The sequence below is a fragment of the Solea solea genome, chromosome 19 (genome assembly GCF_958295425.1).
Source record: "Solea solea chromosome 19, fSolSol10.1, whole genome shotgun sequence".
NCBI lineage: Eukaryota > Metazoa > Chordata > Actinopteri > Pleuronectiformes > Soleidae > Solea > Solea solea.
Genome location: NC_081152.1, coordinates 6,207,240 through 6,226,955, shown reverse-complemented (window position 1 = coordinate 6,226,955; position 19,716 = coordinate 6,207,240). Strand labels below are relative to the sequence as shown.

Below are 19,716 nucleotides of genomic sequence, written 5' to 3'. Positions count from 1 at the left end.
CCCGCCTCAACTCAGTGACAGCTGCAAATGCGCGTTCACGGGCAGAAAAATCAAAAGAAGGGTCGTTGGTGTTTGAATTCTACTCAACTTTATTCTACTCTAGAATATCTGCTCACTCACGTTGTCAGTGTGGTTTAACTGCTGGATGAACAGAGTGCAGTGGTGGTGGTGAAGGAGGAGGAGGAGGAGGAGGGTGGTGGTTCATAAAGGTCACCACCCATGGCAGATGTTTCATTGAACAGCCCCACAGGCTTTGACTCCAACAACCTCCAATCCTACTTTCTCTTTCAAATCCGTTCAAATAAGCTGGTGAAACAGCAGCAGAGATAAGTATGACAGGATATGGGCTGTGACCACAGGTTGACTGCAACTCTTTATGCAAAAGCTGAGTTCTCAGAAACTTGATCAGTGCTGCACTAAGTGCACCAACCCCACTTTATATTCTCCTATTCTGTTCCATTTTGTTTTTAATAGCAGTTATTACAGCAGCATCGTGGAGCTCAGCTCATGTATACTGTTGTCATGAACTCCATGCAGAGTTCCAAACAAATACACTTTTTTTGGCAAAAAGTGGGTTGGTGTCTAAATATAGCACTAGTGTAAATAATAAAATCAACTTTGCTATACAAGTCGTCATAGTGACACATGGTTCAAACAGCACCTCTGTAGGTGAAGTTCTTGTTAAGTGTTTTAGTGTATTTCACCATAGTTGCCTTGAATCACTGTTACCACCATGTTTTATTGTGATAAAATACACTACAGTCCATGGGCAATGCTGCGGTCAGTACTGGTGAGACAACACTGCCATCTAGTGGTTAAACATTTACACAACAGAGAGGGAGAGAGAGTGAGAGAGAGGGGGAGAGAAATAAAATCAATCTTGAGAGATAAAAGCTCAAATTCAGTGCAAGAAACATTAATATTAGGATGTAGCTGATGTAAAGGTGTCATTCAAAGGGAAAACATTTGTACAGGAGAGTCAGCAATGCTCATTACCAAAATGTTAAAAACATATTTTCCTAATGTATTGTCTTACAAGTATATGTTAATTATATAATACCCAATAATAAGTCACAAATAAAACCAATCATAGTTGACAGTGTTGAAATGACTGCTTGGTTTGTGTCTACAAAGACAAGACGCATCAGATCATTGTAAAATAAGTCTAGATTCACCAACAGAGGGTGCACAAGGTCATGTCATCATCAGCGCCTGGATCAAGATCATAATGTTACACCAGAGGTGTCAAACTCAAATGACCTGGAAAAAGAAAACTGGAAAAAAAAAAACAACTGTGGGCAACATGAGCTCGAAATGATCACACAATATTCCATCATGATATTGCAATAAAGATATTCATGATGATATTTTCACAGAAGTGTTTGTTTGATATGCAACCATCAGAATAATAACACATTTATAATGCAAAATGAGTCTATTAACATCAAAAACAGAGAAATAAATCTAAAATGTACCTCTATTGAGATTTTTACACTCTCCAGATGGAGATTTTTTTACCATACACTCTACTCCCTCAGTTTCACCTGGGGCTTCAGACGTTTTAGTTGAATCAGTGTTGGGATGAAGGGATGTGTCTGTTCTGCTGCCTTAACTCAAGTCGCTTATTTGAAGAAGGCTGATCGATGTGTTATACTTTCTGTATTCAGTGTAACAAAGTACAGATACTTCTCGTATCTGTACTTAACTTCGTTATTTATATTTCTAGGAACTTTTACTTTTACTCCACTACATTTACTCTAACTATCTTTGTTACTCGTTACTACCAAATAAAATCAGGAATAAAAGAGTTGGACAAATCTTGATGAGCTGCTTTACACTTCAGTTAAACTACTCGCCCTACAACTGAGCTTCCATGGCTCAATCATTACTCCTCACTTTTTTAATACTTTTACTTCTAAAACTTAAGTACATTCTATATCAGAAAATTACTTTTGATACTACAGTAAATGTCATATACTTAAGGACTTTACTGAAGTAAGACTATGAAAGGTCACTTTAAGTCATTTTCTGGTAACATACTTTCACCAGCTGAGCTGCACGTTTACACTTTATTAAACAGCACTCAAGGGTGAAGGCTTTATTCGAGCCGCCCTGCAGAAGTGCTGATGTCATAAATATCACAAATGACACAAATGTAACGTTAACAGTTACGTTTGATATCTCTCCTTACTGTCGTCAGGAGGATCACTCTGTGGCTTGTTTTCTTCAAGCAAGCTTTCGATCTTTGTGGGTAGTTTGTTTTTGCTAAATAAGAGGAAGTGAAAATGGTGCCACAGTGGATTCCATTTGTGTTGACACACCCAAGAGATTTTGACATTTTTAGACACTATATTTTCAGCAAAATATCTGTTTTTGTTACATCTGTCCTCACCATCACATCTCATTGGTAACTTTTATTAATGGAAAACGTTTTGTTTGACAATAGCAGTAGTTAAGTAAAGGTGTATTACAATTGCACACTTGAATACACTGGATTTCCAGGTGTGCATGAGTTTGAAATCTTTTACTTTGTGTTTGGAAATGTAACAAGACAAGAACATCACCAAATGTGGCTGAACACTGCAGCCTGTCGGGGTCTACTGAATCACAATACAATAAGATTACACATTTGTGTCACTATCTTCATACATCTTTACATACATCTCTACTGCTTCTGCTCAAATGGAAACACACAGACCCATGAGTGTGTGAGTTTGACTCATTGTAATCACTTAACAGTTTGAGATGAGCCGCTTCGATATTCTGTATTGTATTGGACCAATAATGAATCAAATATGGAAAAAGATGAAAGTAAAATGTGATTTAATCTGTAAATTATAATATCACATATGTTATGTCATATACGATATGCACACATTGTGGGGTGACATATGCTGCGCGAGAGCTGCACATCTGCCACACTGTCGGAGCGTTATGTTTTTGAAATGGCCGTTTATAGCTATAGGTGGTAAATACATGAGCATAAATGTCTAATTAATTAACAGCAGTTGTTTAGAGGAGATAGATCAGGAGATAATTAAGCTTGTGTTATATTGGCATCGGACATAAAAGTGGGAACCCTATTACTACTGAACGTGGACATAAGGTGACATAAATCAAATGCCTACTTCCCATTAATATGCCAACATACACCAACATCAAAATGATTTTGTTTTCTTTCAAGATCAGCCAATGATTAAGGCACCCACAGGATTAATGACCAAACGATCCAAATCTCAAGGAATAATGTCAAGTAGAGCTCATTAACATGGCTGTGACAAAGTCAAGAAGTGTCACATTACAGCCAAGGATTGGATTATCACAGCTAATCCAATTATGTGTGTGTGTGTGGTCGGCTGCAAACCTGGTCAGAATCATCCTTGGGTGAAAGTGAATTCACATTGGCTCATTAATAAAACGCAACAATGGGGATATTTGGCCATGGCAGTATTGACATGAGACTCAGTGGATAGAAATGACTTGTCTTAAAAAGATTTGTCAAATAAAACAAATTAAAATTTTAGTTTTTACAAGTGTTCTGGGTTCAAGTGCCTTTGGTGGGGCAATGTTGCTCAAATGCCCAAAGGTTCCCCCCTAGGTTGTCCTGTGGTTGATATGAAAAGTTTTCCTAATGTTCCCCTAACATTAGTTTTTTTATTTTGTTTCCCAGAATGTTACTTGTTACCACTTTTGTCATAACCCTCGAGAACATTCTCTAAAGTTCCCAGGACGTTCCTGAAACCACTTTGGTCACAACCTTCATACAATAACATGACAACATTCATCATAAGTATAATATTATTTTAAACTGTGCACATTAGTAGAGGAAAAAAACCAAAACAAAACAGTTTTGTGGCAGTAACGTACAATGTGAAGTTGTTGTATTAATGCTATATGATTTAGGAACCTTTCTTAGATCCTAATACAGCACAATAAGTGCTTAAATGTTGGCCCTCCGGTGAATAAAGTTTTGGAACATTTGGCTTTATGTAACAAAATGTCATTCAAACACACATGGGCTGTAAGTTCATAGTACAGTGGTCCATCAACCGGAAATAGAAAAAAATACAACCGATGACGACGAGACTCCTCCTCGTGATGCCATTTAGCAACAGATGAGCTGCATTTCATGAGCACCTCAGGCAGCAGGAGACAAGCGTTCCCCTCGCTAGAGTAGTTTTCTGTAAGGATCACTTATTCACTGTGTGATGTTCGTCGGGGTGCCAACAAACTGACAGCAGTGTTCGTCCCCTTCTCTGTCGCACGGTCGCCAGGCAGCCAGCGTTTTAGCGGCTTCCCCATCCACCCAAAAACCCAGCGTGTGTCACCGCTGTCACGGCTCGGGTCCTGTGGCAGAGCTACAGATATGGATGTGCAATGGATGGTACTGCTGCTGCTGATCCCGCTGCTGTTGTGGACCAGCAGCACGTTTGTTTTTTATTTCAAAAAGTGCTTTTACGTCGCCTGGATGATGTTGCTGGCCGTGGTCGGCATTCCTCTTTGTATCCTGAAAAGCGGAGGCAGAGACGTTGAAAACATGAGGTGAGTTTGTTTTGCATAACAAATGTCGCTCGCGTGCACAGCGCCGTCCACCAGCTAGCAAACATTAGCCTGATAGCCAGCTAGCTGACTGGCTAGCAGCAGCAGCGGTTGATGTTAAACAGTCCCAAAATAAATCTAGACTCGCTGCTCTACCCTTTTCTTTGTTTCTCCTTTTCATAACATATAACATCACCACGTCCACGGGGAACTTCTAGTCTAAATGTTTTTCCTAATATTGGAACATAAGTCACAATGAAACTGACATATTACCTGATGCTTTTTGATATCACACACTTGCTAACATGAGCTCCATTGATTCTTTGGCAGTAGGGACTTGTTAGCAGAACACAAGATAGCCAACATTAACATGTTTATGTTCATAAAAACCTATTTTATTCAAAACACGAGTTCTTAACACTGTTGGCATTGGTTTACGCTACATATGACTTCATATAGTATTTCCACTAAGAATGTCTTCCTGCTACTTTCCTTCCAGTAAAATGTCATGCAGCGTTGGCCGAGTTACGACATGAGGACTTAATCAGCTTTATTAGAACACTGGCCATCACCTCTGACTTGTCAGCTGCTTTTCTGAACGAAGGGGTAGAAATCACATGACACAAATAACTTCGACAACTCTGATAATACAGCAGATAATGAGTAGCTATAGGTGCAGTGCAAGGTACACATCATGCAACACAGTATACCATCCATGCTGTGGATACTGTGTTTGATGTGTGAGTTCAGGAAAAAAAATCTCAGGGTCATTGTGTACTGTTCTTTCCCTGAGGACAGAAGTAATGTCCATGTGTGCTGCTTTCTTTGTGTATGGGTTTGCCATAGCAGATTGTATTTACCATGCCTGAGGCAGAAAACAGAACATGTTAAGTAATGTCACTTTTTTAACATAATGATATGTTGGATGAACCTCTGCAATCTTAATTTTTGGTGCCTTATAAACCCTTGATGTTTGGGCACTTAGTTTGCGTGACCCATAATGGATAAATTCAATTCAAGAAGAATGTGACACAGTAAACACTGCTGTGCACTAACATCATTAAAAACACACACACACACACACACACACACAAATGGCCTTCAGTCCTCTCTTTTTCGTTAAGAACTCACATGTCACATTGTGTTTTTGTCCCATTCTCGTCCTTTTTCAACTTGTGACAATTTTAAGTCAACCAATCAATGTTGCAGTGTTTCTTGCTCCTCCCTGTAGGTGCAAACCACTGTGCTAGGTAACCCAATAGAAGGGCACCAAAAGTGCCTTACCCCTGGCACCACTGACAGATATGTGTAATTTTGGACTTGACACACACTGAATTAGTCAACTGATACCTGTTGGGTTTGAAATGTAGTAGTTTAGATTTAGTGTCCACTTTGTTGCTGGGGAGGTTTTTTGTTGTTGTGGTTAAACCAAGATGGCGAGGATAGATTTCTAAACACAAATGACTGTATTTCAGTAATTACCTTGAGGAAACGGATGCCAGAGAGCCAGTTCCCCTGATTAGAGATGGGTTAATGGATAGTTATGATGATATCCATCCTTAATGCTGCCTCATTTGGGCTTGATTTGCTGACAAAAGCCCTGTCAGCAGAGCAGGCCTTTGCTGCCTCGCTGCTCTTTGAATAACTGTTTCACAGTGACAACATTGTGGTGTCATGTTGCACCACTGTGCCATTCTGACAGCTCAAAGGTTATCAGGACCTGTTGAATGGGGCTAAAGTAACCAAAGTGAGGTCAGACCCTGTACAAGAAGTGAATAGAGTTTTGGTTGTACATGCTTCACACTAGCCAGCTCTGGCATAAAGAGCTTATTTGCTTCATTTTGGACAGGGCAGTTTGTCACAGACATTTGCTGAAAACAGAAAGGCATGCATTCTGGGGTTGGCTACTTGCTTCACAGGGCTTAATTGTGGCCAAGTAACAAGCATTTACATACCCAGTTAACCAAAGGCATGCAACATTTATCAGGTAGGATCTCATGACAACAGATAAAGGACAGAGGCTTAAGTTGTCCCTCATTCAATTGTTTGAGCTCAGATTCCATACTGTGTAATGGCTCCTAACATCAGCAGGAAACTGTCAGGAAACAGTTTATAAAGGGAGTCGTGTTGTCATGTTGGATGTGTGACCTTTAAAACCTAGATTGTAAAAACTACTCATCTCCCACCATTATTCCTTGCTTTCTGAGTGAATTTATCCTCTGCTTTGTCATTCTGATCCTGTGAACTGCCCCCCTTGTCCTGAACAGCTATCTACCATTAATCACTTGATTTAGCACTGGCACTGGTATTTTTATATGTCAGTATAATATTATTGTGCATAATGGGTCCGATCTGCCCTTTTATCTGTGAGCAGTCAGGTTGCTTGGGACCTGTGCAGGTATCAGATGAACCTAAATGTCGCTATGGTCTGAAGGTTTAATAGGGACTTATTTAGAGACTGATAATGAAATGAAGTGGGATGAAAAGCTTAGTGGATTGGCCATAAAACAAATCCTGCCGAGGCCATTTAATTCCCCTTGGACAATCTTAGAATTGCTGCAACACTGAGATCTTGCATAACCAGTGGCTTTTGCACTGGAGTGAGTGTGCTATCACAGCCTGAACCTATGAAGTCAAAGATAACCCAGTGACGATTCTGGTTTAAAGGTTAAGTTATTTTACGCTATTACCAGGCAGTAGTGTGTGTATATACAGTATATGTAAGTATATACAGTAAAATTAGTTTTTATTTGCATACACACCAATTAGTGACAATGAATTTGACCTCTGCATTTTATCCATCCTTTTTACACACCAGTAATGAACACAAATTGTGCATAGGAACAGTAGCTAGCACTCCGGGAGCAATGGGGTGGCTGGATGCCTTGCTTGAGTGCACCCCAGCCCTGGACCTGTCCTGGTTTTGAATCAGTGACCCTTCGGTTACAAACCCAATTCATTTCCACGTGGGCCTGAGCTGCCAGTGACTGAGTCACACGTAACAAACTGGGGACAAGTTAATATGTTTTGCATGACTTTGATAACAGCTTTTTTTACTGGCATCACTTGTTAACTGTTATCTCAACTCAACACAAATTTATTTATAGAGCTTATTTAAAAACAACCAAGGTTGACCAAAGTGGTTTACAGAACGTATAAAAAGTATAGAAATAACTTATAGAAAGTATAAAACATAAAAACGGTACAGAGCATAGTCAAAGCTCAACCTGAGTTAAACATCATAGAGAAAGAGTAGGTTTTTAAAGAAGATTTAAAGGGCTCAACAGTCTGGGCACATCTGATGTGCCAGGGCAGGGCTTTCCAAAGCCGAGGAGCTGCCACTGTGAAGGCTCTGTCACCTCTGGTCTTTAGGTTTGTTTTTGGGATTTCCAAAAGCATCTGGTTAGCCGACATAAAAAAAAGACACAAACAGATTTATTGAGTATCAAAATAGTTGGCAGTGCATTTAATAATCGATTAATAATCAATAAATCATTGCAGCCATACATCCTTTTTTTTAATCCTTGAGTTATTGTGAGAAAAGCCACACAGACCTCCACAACCTTTTGTCTTTCACTTTTGTGTCATTTGGATCAGGATATTGGAAATGTGTGGACATTGTAAAGGGATAGCAGCATGCATTGTAGACTGAACTTGGAAAGAATGTTTCAAGAATGTCCACATCCTGGATCTAAGACAATAAACATCTTTATGTTTATTAGCAAAAATACTGGTGGGAAAGTATTGGGGGGAAAGGGTGCGTTGGTAGAAGGCATGTTTAAAACTAGGGCATGTCAGGACAACAAGAGGAGGAAAAGGTCTGAGAGGGAATATGACTCATGGATGAGGAAGAGACGGTAATTATTTTTATAATAATGATTTTTCTGACAGAGACAGAACATGGGGAGTGACTCTGATGGAAGGTCATTCAAATGGATGGTGTAATAGAAGCCACCTTAGGTGTGTTGCACAGGAAAAGCAGCTGGTTTGTTATACAAAATGTGTGTGGTTCAGTTTTGGATAGGGAACTTTGTTGCTCTGCCAGCTTGACCTAGTAACACAGGTCAGTGTCGTATGGTGATCTTTATTCAGTTGATGATTATCATTATCTTTGTTCAGTGACTGCACAGTTCTTGCGTTTATCAGAACTATTCAGGGCTCCCAGTACCTCACTTGAGAACATCATAATGTCCAGGTTTGAGAAACACTTATCAACATTTTCTGACATTTTAGGGACCAAATGATTAATCGAGACAATAATTCACACATTAGTCGATTATGGAAATAATCATCAATTTAGAATTAATATGTGTGTACCTTAGGAAAGCATCTCTACACATGCAGACTGGGTAATGTCTGTGAAATGTTTCATTTGCTTCGGCCCTATGACATTTAGATATTGATTATGTGCGGTTTGAAAACATAAATTGAATACAAAGTATTGCTCAGACTAAATTTAGTGGTAGCACAGTTTAGAAGAAAGCTAACATTTGTTGCTGCCTTCACAACTGCCTTTGGCTTCGAGAAAGACGAGTGAAACCACAATCAAGTGATGATCAGATAGTGGCCAGAGAGTTAAGTAGCTGATTGATTGCTGTGCGCTGAAAAGCAACGCGTGTGTCTTAGAGCTTGGTGTTCACAATGAAACTTTAATTACCATGAAAGTTTCCCAAGTCTGAGCAAAGGTCACTTTGTATAGTATTTCCTAACAGAACTCTGAGATGTTATCTGTGTCTCTACAAAGGTTGAGTGCTACAAGTCCTGTGAGATTAACCATGGACAGATGTTATAAACAGGAAAAGGTTCTACTGATACAGTGAACGTTTACTTTTCAATCTTTAACAGAGGAACTGTGGAAAAAAACAGCTTTCAGCAGCAGCAGCACTTAGTTGTCATTAAGCTGCTAAAGGCATATTTTTTTATTGCTCTGTGGCTAAGGTTAGTTGGTCAAAGTCACACATTGTGTGATAACACTGGTCTAAAATGTTCTTCATTTTGCTTCATTTATTTCTTATCGTCTGTGGCAGACACTCTTTCTCAAAGCATTGAATTTACTACTTCAACCCATTTATTTGCCCAGCCTATCAACGGAGAAACAAACCAAGCTGAACACAGTTGTGATTATACTTTGTGACTGAGGTCAACTTTATAATATCTGAGCGTTCCCTCGTGATATAATGCAAGGTAAAACATGGTTTTTCTATTGCCCTGTTACCGTTAACCTTTCCATCAAGGGTTTTGGTTAATAAAGTGTGGCCTACTGCACTCAGATGGCTGTTAACAGTAACCTATATTTATTCAGGACTGTAATTATCCTCTCCCCCCCAGGATTATCCGCTCCCTGGTCCGTCATGTGAAATATTTCCTGGGTCTTCGGTTTGAAGTGAGCGGCTGGGAGCATCTGCAGACAGAGGGCCCCTATGTCATCATCTCCAACCATCAGAGCTCCCTGGATGTTCTGGGTGGGTACTGTGTAAAGTAGAGCGAAACAGTCGATAGTAGTTCATGGTCGTTAATGTTTTAATAGTGTTGTGTGGTAATGCTTTACCGTCTGCTTTAAATCAAATCCTAATATCTGTCAGAAAATCTCAGATCACACAGCCTTAGTATGAACCCTTTTTTGGGTACGTTGGGTCCGTGTCTGCAAAGGTGTCAATGTTTGGGTCATGTGAAAGTCCAGACAGCGCTGTGTCTCTTACATCCATGCAGCCCTGTGCAGCTGAAAGTCAACACTGTAGACGTAGACCTGCTAACACCACTTTGTTGAAAACACCACTTGTTATCGTGTCAAGCTGAGGTTGGGAAATGCAGCCTGTCTCATCTATTTTTCAACACTGGCTTGAAATATTTTGTCGTCTGACGACGAGTGATGCAAGCTGGTAGCACAGATGGCAGCTTTTCCTCTGCGGTTGTTTTTATTTATTTATTTTTTATAAAATTGTGTTTATAACTCCTATTCAGGGACTGAAGTGGAAAAAAAGTGAGTTGTAGTTAAACCCCTGCGGCTCAGTAATTTGACACCAGATTTGACAGACTGAGAGTTTGCTGCACATGTAAGAAGATGCTGGAAGATGCATGGAGCAAATGTTCAATAGTTCCGGCAAAGCTCCAAATGTGTGGATTTGTGAATATGCTCCCATGTAGACACGTACTAAATCTCCACTCCATGGTCAATAAAACGGACAAGCTGCTCCTGCTCCTTGTTATTAACCGGGATTATTCACACCTCGCTGCTCCAGGCTTCATGGAAACCTGATTAGGTGAATCTGCACTGGACAGTTTTGACCTGTCAAAGAAGAGGGAAAAACGAAGATCTGTGTGTGGATTTTGCCATGACCGTTCTGTGCCGACATCCTTCCTCACGCCTGTGTGACTTGGACGCAGACAACAATAACCTGCACTCCCTTGTGAGACAGTGCAGACAAAAATAAACAAATGACAAATGTGGCAAAGCCAGAATGACAGGGCTTGGTCCATAAAATGTCAGAAAAATGGAAAACATCAGTTGGTGTTTTGCCAAACGTTAACATCAAATATTTAGTTTTGTCCATGAAACCAAAGATATTCAGTTTATAGCAAAGAGGGGCAAGGGAATATTTTTGCGTTTGAAAGGCTGAAATGAAAGAATGTGTTTGTTTTTATAAAAATCCACTCCATAATCCATAATTAATAAAACAATAATAATCATTGTTTCAGCACAAATTTATCATCTAACTAGATGAGATTGTTAAGGATTTTTTCAATATCTGATGCTGATTTGTTTTGGCCAATGTGTCTGATTTTAATCTGTCCCCATCTGATGCAGTTTAATTATACCAAATGCTGTGTGGAATTTCTGCGTTTTGTGTCTGCACTGTAAAAATAATCTATAAACTATATTTTGAAGACATGAAGCGGGTAAAAACTTTGTCAAAAAACATTTTAGACCAAAAATTGTTTAAAAAAAACAACCCAGCCCAACCTAATCATCAGTCTACAACTACACCAAAAACAGTCAATTTGGGTCTATCAAGACTACTGAAGAGATCACTGCTTTCCTGATTAAGTGAGTGCAGGTCATCACAGAACATTCACACTGGATTTAAGATGAATATCAAAAGTCTTTGAAGTACCAGCTTACTTTGATTTAAATCAGATTGCGTCCATCGATTGCTAAGAGTTTCTAAAAATGCTCCTTCTGCTGATATTTCTGCAGAAATGACTCTCGCAGTCCTATTTAGTATTTTGGAACTGGCACAGAAGCTCATTGTACGCACTTGATTCAATTCATATGCCACTAAAAGATGAATGCATCTCTGGCCTCTCAGGACCCAGTCTAATAAAGGATGCTAATATAGTTACTGGATATCGTTTAACATCAGTCTCGATTGAGTTAAGAGCAGCGCTGAAGCTCGCTTCATCCCGCGCTCGTCTCTGCTTTCTTTCAACATGGCGTCCTCCTTCTCGGTGTTGAATCTCATTGTTGAGGACAATAAGTCAGTGGAGGAGTGTTTTCTCTCCATCAGTGCCTGCTGGGCCCGGGTGAGAGAGAGAGAGAGAGAGAGAGAAAGTGTGTTTTCAGAGGCAGTGAGTGATGAGGCCCGGCTTGAGGCCAAAGTGGTGACAGCGGGGCGAGAGAAAGAGGCATCTAATTAGTGCCGGGGAAACTCGGCATGAGTCGGATTCGGCGTCCAAGTTGCCATGCCAACAGCTACGTTAATAGATGGGATGAGAGTGGAGCTAAAATCCCTCACACCTCGTTTTCGAATGTCCTTGACAGGTTAAACGATTGCTTTAAAATGGTCACAAATCAAATGTGAGAGTGTAGATTATAGTGTTTCCTTTTTTAATTGTTGCACTGGGAGGTGTTTCTCCTATTTTACCCTTATTGATATTAATGAGTGGGATATAATGTAAGCATTAGTGTGTAATAAAACACCAAACACCTCCAGGACGGAGCAACATAATATAATAACAGCCCCACAAACTGCAGCCTCCAAAATAAGCAAACCGTTGAATCAGCATCTCTTTCTGAAATAGGCCCAAGCACGACTAAACTATCAATGTAGTTGAAGTTGTGCATTGCACCACGGCCGGTACGCTGAGCAGCGAGTGGTGAAAGGTTAAAGGACAACCATCTGCAGTTATTATTATTTGTAACGTGAAACGTGTCGTAATTTGTCATGATTAGAAAAAGGAAGATTATTTGAATCCCTTTCTTTGAATGAAAGAATGTGACGAAATCCTAGGACATGAGTTTCACCTGAATGTTATCATTCTTTGCATCACTAATGCGACTAAAACGAAAGTGTGGAGTCATAGGCTGAGGAATAATGATGCCACTGAGGTTTTTCCCTTTAAAATTGCTTTTGAAATTCAATCAAATACCATATTTGTATAATACAATTATGTCTGTACTTGTAGAAAAGATGAACCAGACATATTTAGTCTATAAAATATAATAACCTTTTTAATCCTGTTGAGTTGTAGTACGTCATCGTATACATGTACTGTACGTATCTGTAAATTAAATTTTCTAGTGTATATTTTTGAATGGGGTTCCATTTATTTGTGTTCTTATTTGTGTGCCTTGTTGTCACAAACTGCATTCACTTAAACACGAGTGACTTAATTTCATAATTTTTTTTAACATGTACACAATTGGACATGCATTATATCAGAGCCACTGACGGTAGTGCTTCTCATTTCTGGCACTTAAAAACGTCATTTTCCTTTTCTGCTCAGGCCTGATGGAGATCTTACCCGACCGGTGCACCATGATCGCCAAGAAGGAGCTGGTCTACGCTGGTACAGTCGGCCTCATTTGCTGGCTGGGTGGCATCGTCTTCATCAACCGCAAGAAGACGAGTGACGCCAAACACGTCATGGCTGACGCCGCGCAGACCATGTTGGACGACCAGGTAATCTGCCTCTTGTCAAAAACAAGATTATGATACATTAAAGTCAGACTCGTCAAAAACGCTTACTTTCCTCTAGAGATGATGTATACTGAATAAACCTATGTTTTTTTTTGTTTTGTTTTTTTTTTACCCTGTCACAGATTCGTCTGTGGGTGTTCCCAGAAGGCACACGGAACCAGAAAGGTGACCTGTTGCCCTTTAAAAAAGGTGCTTTCCACCTGGCAGTGCAGGCACAAGTGAGTGTTGTTGTGAGTTATTTATGTAGAGTGACTGAAAATGGATGCGTTGTGTGTAATCTGTCCCGTCTAAATCCCAAGGCGCACGTGTATTAAGTGTACACATCCATTTTACGTGACCCTACTGGGTGAATGTCTGTGAGGAGATCATCTGTAATCCAGCATCTGTCATTTTTTTTCTCCTTAAGGAGTTGGAAGTTGCAATGCCAGCAATGTGCAGCTGTTAGACACATGGGGGTGCTAGTAACCTCCTATAACAGAAGGCAATAGCAACAGTGAGATTTCACCATAGTTGTCATAATAGTTTTGTTTAAGAATTGTTTCTCTGTAATCCTTAAGTAATCGTCAACTATTTTAATCAATTGATTGGTTTGTTTTCAATAAATAAAAACCATTCCTTTGAGTTTTCACCTTCTTAAATGAGAATATTTTTCCGGTTTGTTTGCTCCATATGACAAACAAATCATTAAAAGGGAATAATTTGGGTTTTTGGACAAAACAAGACATCATTATTTCAACATTTTATTGACCAAACTATTACTTGATTAATCTAATCTATTATGTTTTTTGGTTGCCACACTATTTCTGTTCATAAACAATTTAAAAAGCACAATTAACTGGTTTCCTCAATGTTTGCTTAAGAGCAAAAAAAAAACATAATTATCTGACCTTTATCATTATAATTATAAAGATGGCTGATTTGCAACTTATCGTGGTAATGTTTTCGGCCATTATGTCCCAGACTTATTTAGACGTAGAGCAGATGAAGCTCCTTTCACAGAGAAACTAAGACACTAAGGATGGGTAATATATCTATATTATATCTGTATCATAATTAGACAGGATATCGTCTTAGATTTTGCATATTGTCATACTGTGATATGTTTTAAACTCTGTTGCATTGACAATTTTCATATTAATTATATTGAGAACAGTTGTCTAATACACTAAATATTGATGGTTATATTTAAAAAAAAAAAAAAGTCATGTGACATTTCTTTAATTTTGTTACAGCAAAATTCGACCCTATTTATTAGCAATTTCTTTGTATTTAACACACTTAAATATCCTTCATTTAACTTTAAAAAGCCAAATAAATAAACAAAACAAAATCAAAGGTAATAACTGTATTTTAAGCTTGTCATGCTGATCATAAACAGCCACTATTTTATTTTTCTCTCCTTTGAGAAGCACAAACATCTCATGAGCCCAGAGAAACATCTTGTGCGCTGATTCACATCCAGATGTAGTCTGAAAATGTTGCCATATCAAATGATATGTCGAATCATATAAAAAAAGTATATTGTGATAGGAGTTTTTTTCTCGTATCACTCAGCCCTATGAGAAACTCCAGATTAGAGCATAAACAACAACTTGTTAAAGTGTGTTTATTTGAACACATGTGGCCATTAATTTGGAATTTGCTGCTAAAGATAAACATCATTCTGGTTCAGACGTGCACAGACTACAAAAATAAATCTCTGCTGCTCCTCGTTAGTAAACTCTTGATGGCTTGTTCGGACCTGGCGTTAAAATCCATCTTTGATTATCTAATCGCACGTCAGCAGCAGCAGCAGCTTTGAAAGCACCCATGATGCACAGAGTTGTCTCTGTGACACAGGTGACCACATTCTTTTTAGCTGTGTGACTTCTTAGTAAGCTGGAAATATCTTTGCACTTTCCAGTATTTCCCATACAAGAGTTCCTTTTAGTTATTCAAAGCAGTTCAATCTAATTTGGGTGAAGAGCTGATAGACTGATTTGCCAAGCCCCCCCCCCCCCCCCCGTTCCCCTCCTCTCTCTCCATCTCTCAACGTTATTTTAGATCTGGAGAAATTGATCTCTGTTTTTTTCCTCTCCCCCCCTTTGACTTTGTTTTACATTCAAGACTCTTTCTATGTCAACATCGACTATTTTAATGTCGGTGTTTGCTTTTGCTGAGTTATTGTGGATCCTTTGCCATTTGTATTTGTATGTCAGCCTGATTGAGTGGAAGCAGGACAAGCCCCTGGGGGGGGGGAAGCCACGTTTGGCTCAGCCAGTCCCAGTGAAGGGCCACTCTGGGTCCCCAGAGAGCAACTCGGCCTCTCTTAGTAGCTTTGGACGAGATGGAGATGTCGTGCTGATCTGTGTGTGTGTGTGTGTGAGAGATGTTGGCTCAGTGACTCCTCTCTGTCTGTTTCTCATCTTGTTGAGTTGCTACAGTGGTCAAATGTTAAGTACAGGACTGTGATTCATTTAATTCTTTTTTTTTTTTCTATTTTTAACTCGGACAAATGGAGGTGATGCTGCATATTTTGGGACAGTGTGTTCAAGCCAACTCTTTTGTTCTTGTTTTCCAGGTGCCCATCATACCCATTGTTTTCTCCTCCTACAGCAACTTCTACCTGAGAAAAGAAAAGCAGTTCAAATCAGGTAACAACACTTGCTTGTCCTCGAGTTAACCCTCCCCACACAATATTTTGGCTCCAATCGAATATTTTACAACCTATGGGTTTCAGTGGACCCTGGCTCCGATGGCCGCCAATATCTCTGTCACATGGAGACCCAGATCACTGCTCTGCTTTGAGGCTCCACAGCCGTGGTTGCTACTAGCTATTTGCTGGACTAGCACAAATGATGGGTCTTTTTTAATTTTGTTTTTATCTACTTTATTAATCCCCTTAGAGAAAATTCTTTCCCTTTATTTAAACCATCTTCTACTTAGAAACCTTCTTAACCCTTTAACACCTAAGCCTCAAAATGTCTGTCTTATTTTAACCATATAAGGGCCAGAAAATGGCATTTAAACGAGAGATGTTTAAAGATGACACAGACACATGAGTGTCAGTGTGAGGAATGGGTATGCTGCGCTTTGAAATGCATTAAACGAACCTCGTAAATGTTATTACTTACTGCAAACACACAGGCAGTGTATTCACCAAATGCTCATTTCTGATGTGATCAGGGAACCCTGTGTATTCCGTCACATCTGCAGTTGCTGCTGCCACCTTGTGGTAATAGATGCCCAGATAAATAAGTGAAGATGAACTATGCATAAATGGTTCTCAGAAATACTGTTCTACTGTATATACCGAGGTATCTGATCAGAGTGGAGCTGCAGAATGTGTAGAATGTGAAATCACCACATCTCGAGCTCCATTATCTTAATCTAATTTCACTATACCAGTGTGTGAAGTGTATGTGAGGAAGAGGAGGATGATGAGAGTGCAAATTGTCTTATTGGGAATAAATCTGCCTCCTGTGAAAAGATTGAAAAAGCGATAATGGTGTTACTTCGAGTGCTCAATACTTTCTCAGGTGTGTACTTGGTATAAAATATTTAAGAACAACTACTTTAACCAATATATAATTTGGTAAACATTGAATTTTCTTGAAATATCGTGACATTGATTGTGATGTTTTTCCTTGGTGAATGGGGAACCAGCTGTTGACTACTGGCTAACAGCAGAGCTCTGTGCCTCCACAGGGACCATCAGATTGAACATCCTTCCAAAGATCGAGACGAGGGGGATGACGACCGACGACGTGGCCGACCTCACCGACAAGTCCTTCAACGTGATGCGCTCTGCCTTCCTGGGCATCTCACACTCCGTAACCCAGAGCAACGGGCCCGTGAGGCACTGAACACGTATCATACTCCAGCCTCTTGTTCTCCTGTGCTCCTGTATGAGACCCACTCCTTCCACCAGACCTTCCAGCCCACCGACCCCTCTCCCCCGCCCCCCCCCCCCAGGTTGTTCCATTACCTGGCCAGGAAACAACATGACACAGGTCTCTTGTCATGAAATATTTCCTTGTCTAGTTGACACCTGGTCCAGTCCATATCTGGCCTGAGCATACAGCACAGTCAGTCCTGACCCTCACTGTGTCTGCAGCAGCACCAGCAGCAGTGCTGCTCTGCACGTCTGTGAGCGGAGTGACGGACAGCAAAGCCGGACAGTATAGATGTGCGTCGATCTTCATGCATGCCTTTTTTTGGATGGCTCTGTCCACCTCCTACGTTGCTTTTGTTTCTCTGGCTTCGGAAGCCAGTTTTTTTTTGTTGTTTTTTTCTTTACTTTACTGCCTTACCTTTTTTTTTGCTTTTTTTTCCGCAGAGCAGAAAAACCTTTTGAGTTTCTGTCGTTTCTTTATTCATGTGGGTGGGTAAATTTTGAAGTTTCTCTCATCGCCATCTTTGGACACGCACACATTGAACGTATTCCATTTCCTTCCTTCCCTCCTTTCTGTTAAGTGTGTGCCCTCCCCCCCCTTTGTTGCATTCCACTTTCTTGCCTAAAGACAAAAGGAGCGGGGTCTCCACGAGCGGCGGAGTGCGCAGAGGTGAGAGGGTCGACGCCAGTTGACCGTGGACATCTTTAGTTCTGTCGCTATAAATTAAACTCCTTATCCATGTTGGCTCTTCAGCTCGCACCGCCAATAGCTCCATGACAAACCTAATGATGTCAGAAAGCAAGGAATTCAAGGTTAAAAGACACAGTGTAACAATAGCACCCATCTGTGCTGGATTAACGGACCGATCGGCTTTCAGTGTTGTGCGTTGTCAATGTACCATCGTGCTTTCTTTCAGTCCATCTCTGCTGCAGATAAGAAATAGCCCGCGCGCCGTGTCCGAGCGTCTTCTCGCCGACTCCTGTAGTTTTGTTTCTCTATTTATTTCCACGATGAATAAAGTGGGGAACTCATGAGTGAACCTGTAAGATGTGTCAAAAAAAAAAAAAGGTGATTTCAAAAAGTGCAATGTCCAACATGCCTGTTTCCAAAGTGCAAGCCACCTGCTGTGCCATGATGACAAAGTAATTTGTGGGAGGTTTCCAGTGTTAGCCCGTTGATTGATTAACTGATGATAACCTCATTTACCGGTTATATTTACTTTTACAATGATATATACATATTATTATTATTATATATATATTATATATATATATATATAATATAATATAATATAATATATATATATATATATATATATATATATATATATATATATATATATATATATACACACACACGGTGGTTCTTGCTGTGAGTAAGAAATAAATAATATGTCCTTATTTTTGATCCACAATCATTTCTCTTAGTCTACGTTTGTTGTGATTAACTTGAAGATTAACGAAATTAACATCCTGGATTTACTTCTACATCTCGGAAGAGTGTAAACGTGGAAATGTGAACGTTTTTTTGTTTTTTTTTAATTAATATTCTCCTTAATAGAAAGATAAATAACATGGTATTAGTTGTGAGCTTCTGAATCAGTTGTTACTTAACCTCATAGAGAATATTTAGATTATTTTTGTGAAAAATTTTGGCCTTAATTTTGTTTTGTTTTGTTGCACTTTGGATTGTTCATTTGCTTATAATCTGTTTTTGTTTGTGATCCGTTATTAACAAGGAGAGTCGATGGACACAGGACACGACTCACTGCCTTTACTTTCCCTCGTTTTGCTGCGTTTGGTCCATCAAACACCGCGTGAGAATGTATCTCAGCGTTCTGGATGTTTTATGTGCTTACACCATCTGCCACCTTTTTTATTTTAAATGTTTTTATTTGAAAGAGGGATTCTGTCCTTCACACAGTTGACGACGAGTCCGGGAAATGTATTTATTTGGGCGTTAGAATGGTAAATTCTGACTGATCTTGTGAATGGGTTTGGTTCAAAGCCTGTACACTGCTGTTCATTTAGATGACGCTTCAATTACATGTACCCCCCCCCCCCCCCACTAATTAATGATAAATCAAATTAGTTATTTTTTCTTGTTTTGAATATATTTATTGACTGTTTAAAAAGTACCAAATTTCTTCCAAAAAAGGATCTATACATTTATGCTAATGCAGTGTTTTATCCATTAATTTTATTTTATTGTTAATTTCTTGTTTATTTTGTGTAAAAAAACAAACAAATATGAGCTTTCTATTGTGGGCGTGAACCAAACTGGTGGCTAACAGGCTGTGCAAAAACCCGGCTGCCACCCCCCCATTTACACACAAATATGTAAACTATAGAGGGGGGGAAACAATTCAAAGCATTCTGAACTTT

General features: G+C 39.6%; 1 protein-coding gene across 1 annotated transcript; it reads left to right on the top strand.

Annotated features, from left to right (window-relative positions):
• Positions 1–4,114: 4,114 nt before the first annotated feature.
• On the top strand, positions 4,115–18,371 carry agpat2 (1-acylglycerol-3-phosphate O-acyltransferase 2 (lysophosphatidic acid acyltransferase, beta)). Its single transcript, XM_058616455.1, has 6 exons — positions 4,115–4,542; positions 9,868–10,001; positions 13,264–13,439; positions 13,580–13,675; positions 16,018–16,090; positions 17,145–18,371. Exons 1-6 carry the CDS (start codon positions 4,367–4,369, stop codon positions 17,300–17,302), a joined length of 813 nt encoding a protein of 270 aa, XP_058472438.1. The 5' UTR covers positions 4,115–4,366; the 3' UTR covers positions 17,303–18,371.
• Positions 18,372–19,716: the final 1,345 nt, after the last annotated feature.

What these genes read in the sequence shown, in the direction of transcription:
- agpat2 (XM_058616455.1), top strand. Translation starts at nt 4,367, where the DNA reads ATGGATGTGCAATGGATGGTACTGCTGCTGCTGATCCCGCTGCTGTTG. An exon ending in GAGCTCCCTGGATGTTCTGG is followed by an intron (nt 10,002 to 13,263) that starts GTGGGTACTGTG and finishes TTTTCTGCTCAG; the next exon opens with GCCTGATGGAGATCTTACCC. An exon ending in ACCTGGCAGTGCAGGCACAA is followed by an intron (nt 13,676 to 16,017) that starts GTGAGTGTTGTT and finishes CTTGTTTTCCAG; the next exon opens with GTGCCCATCATACCCATTGT.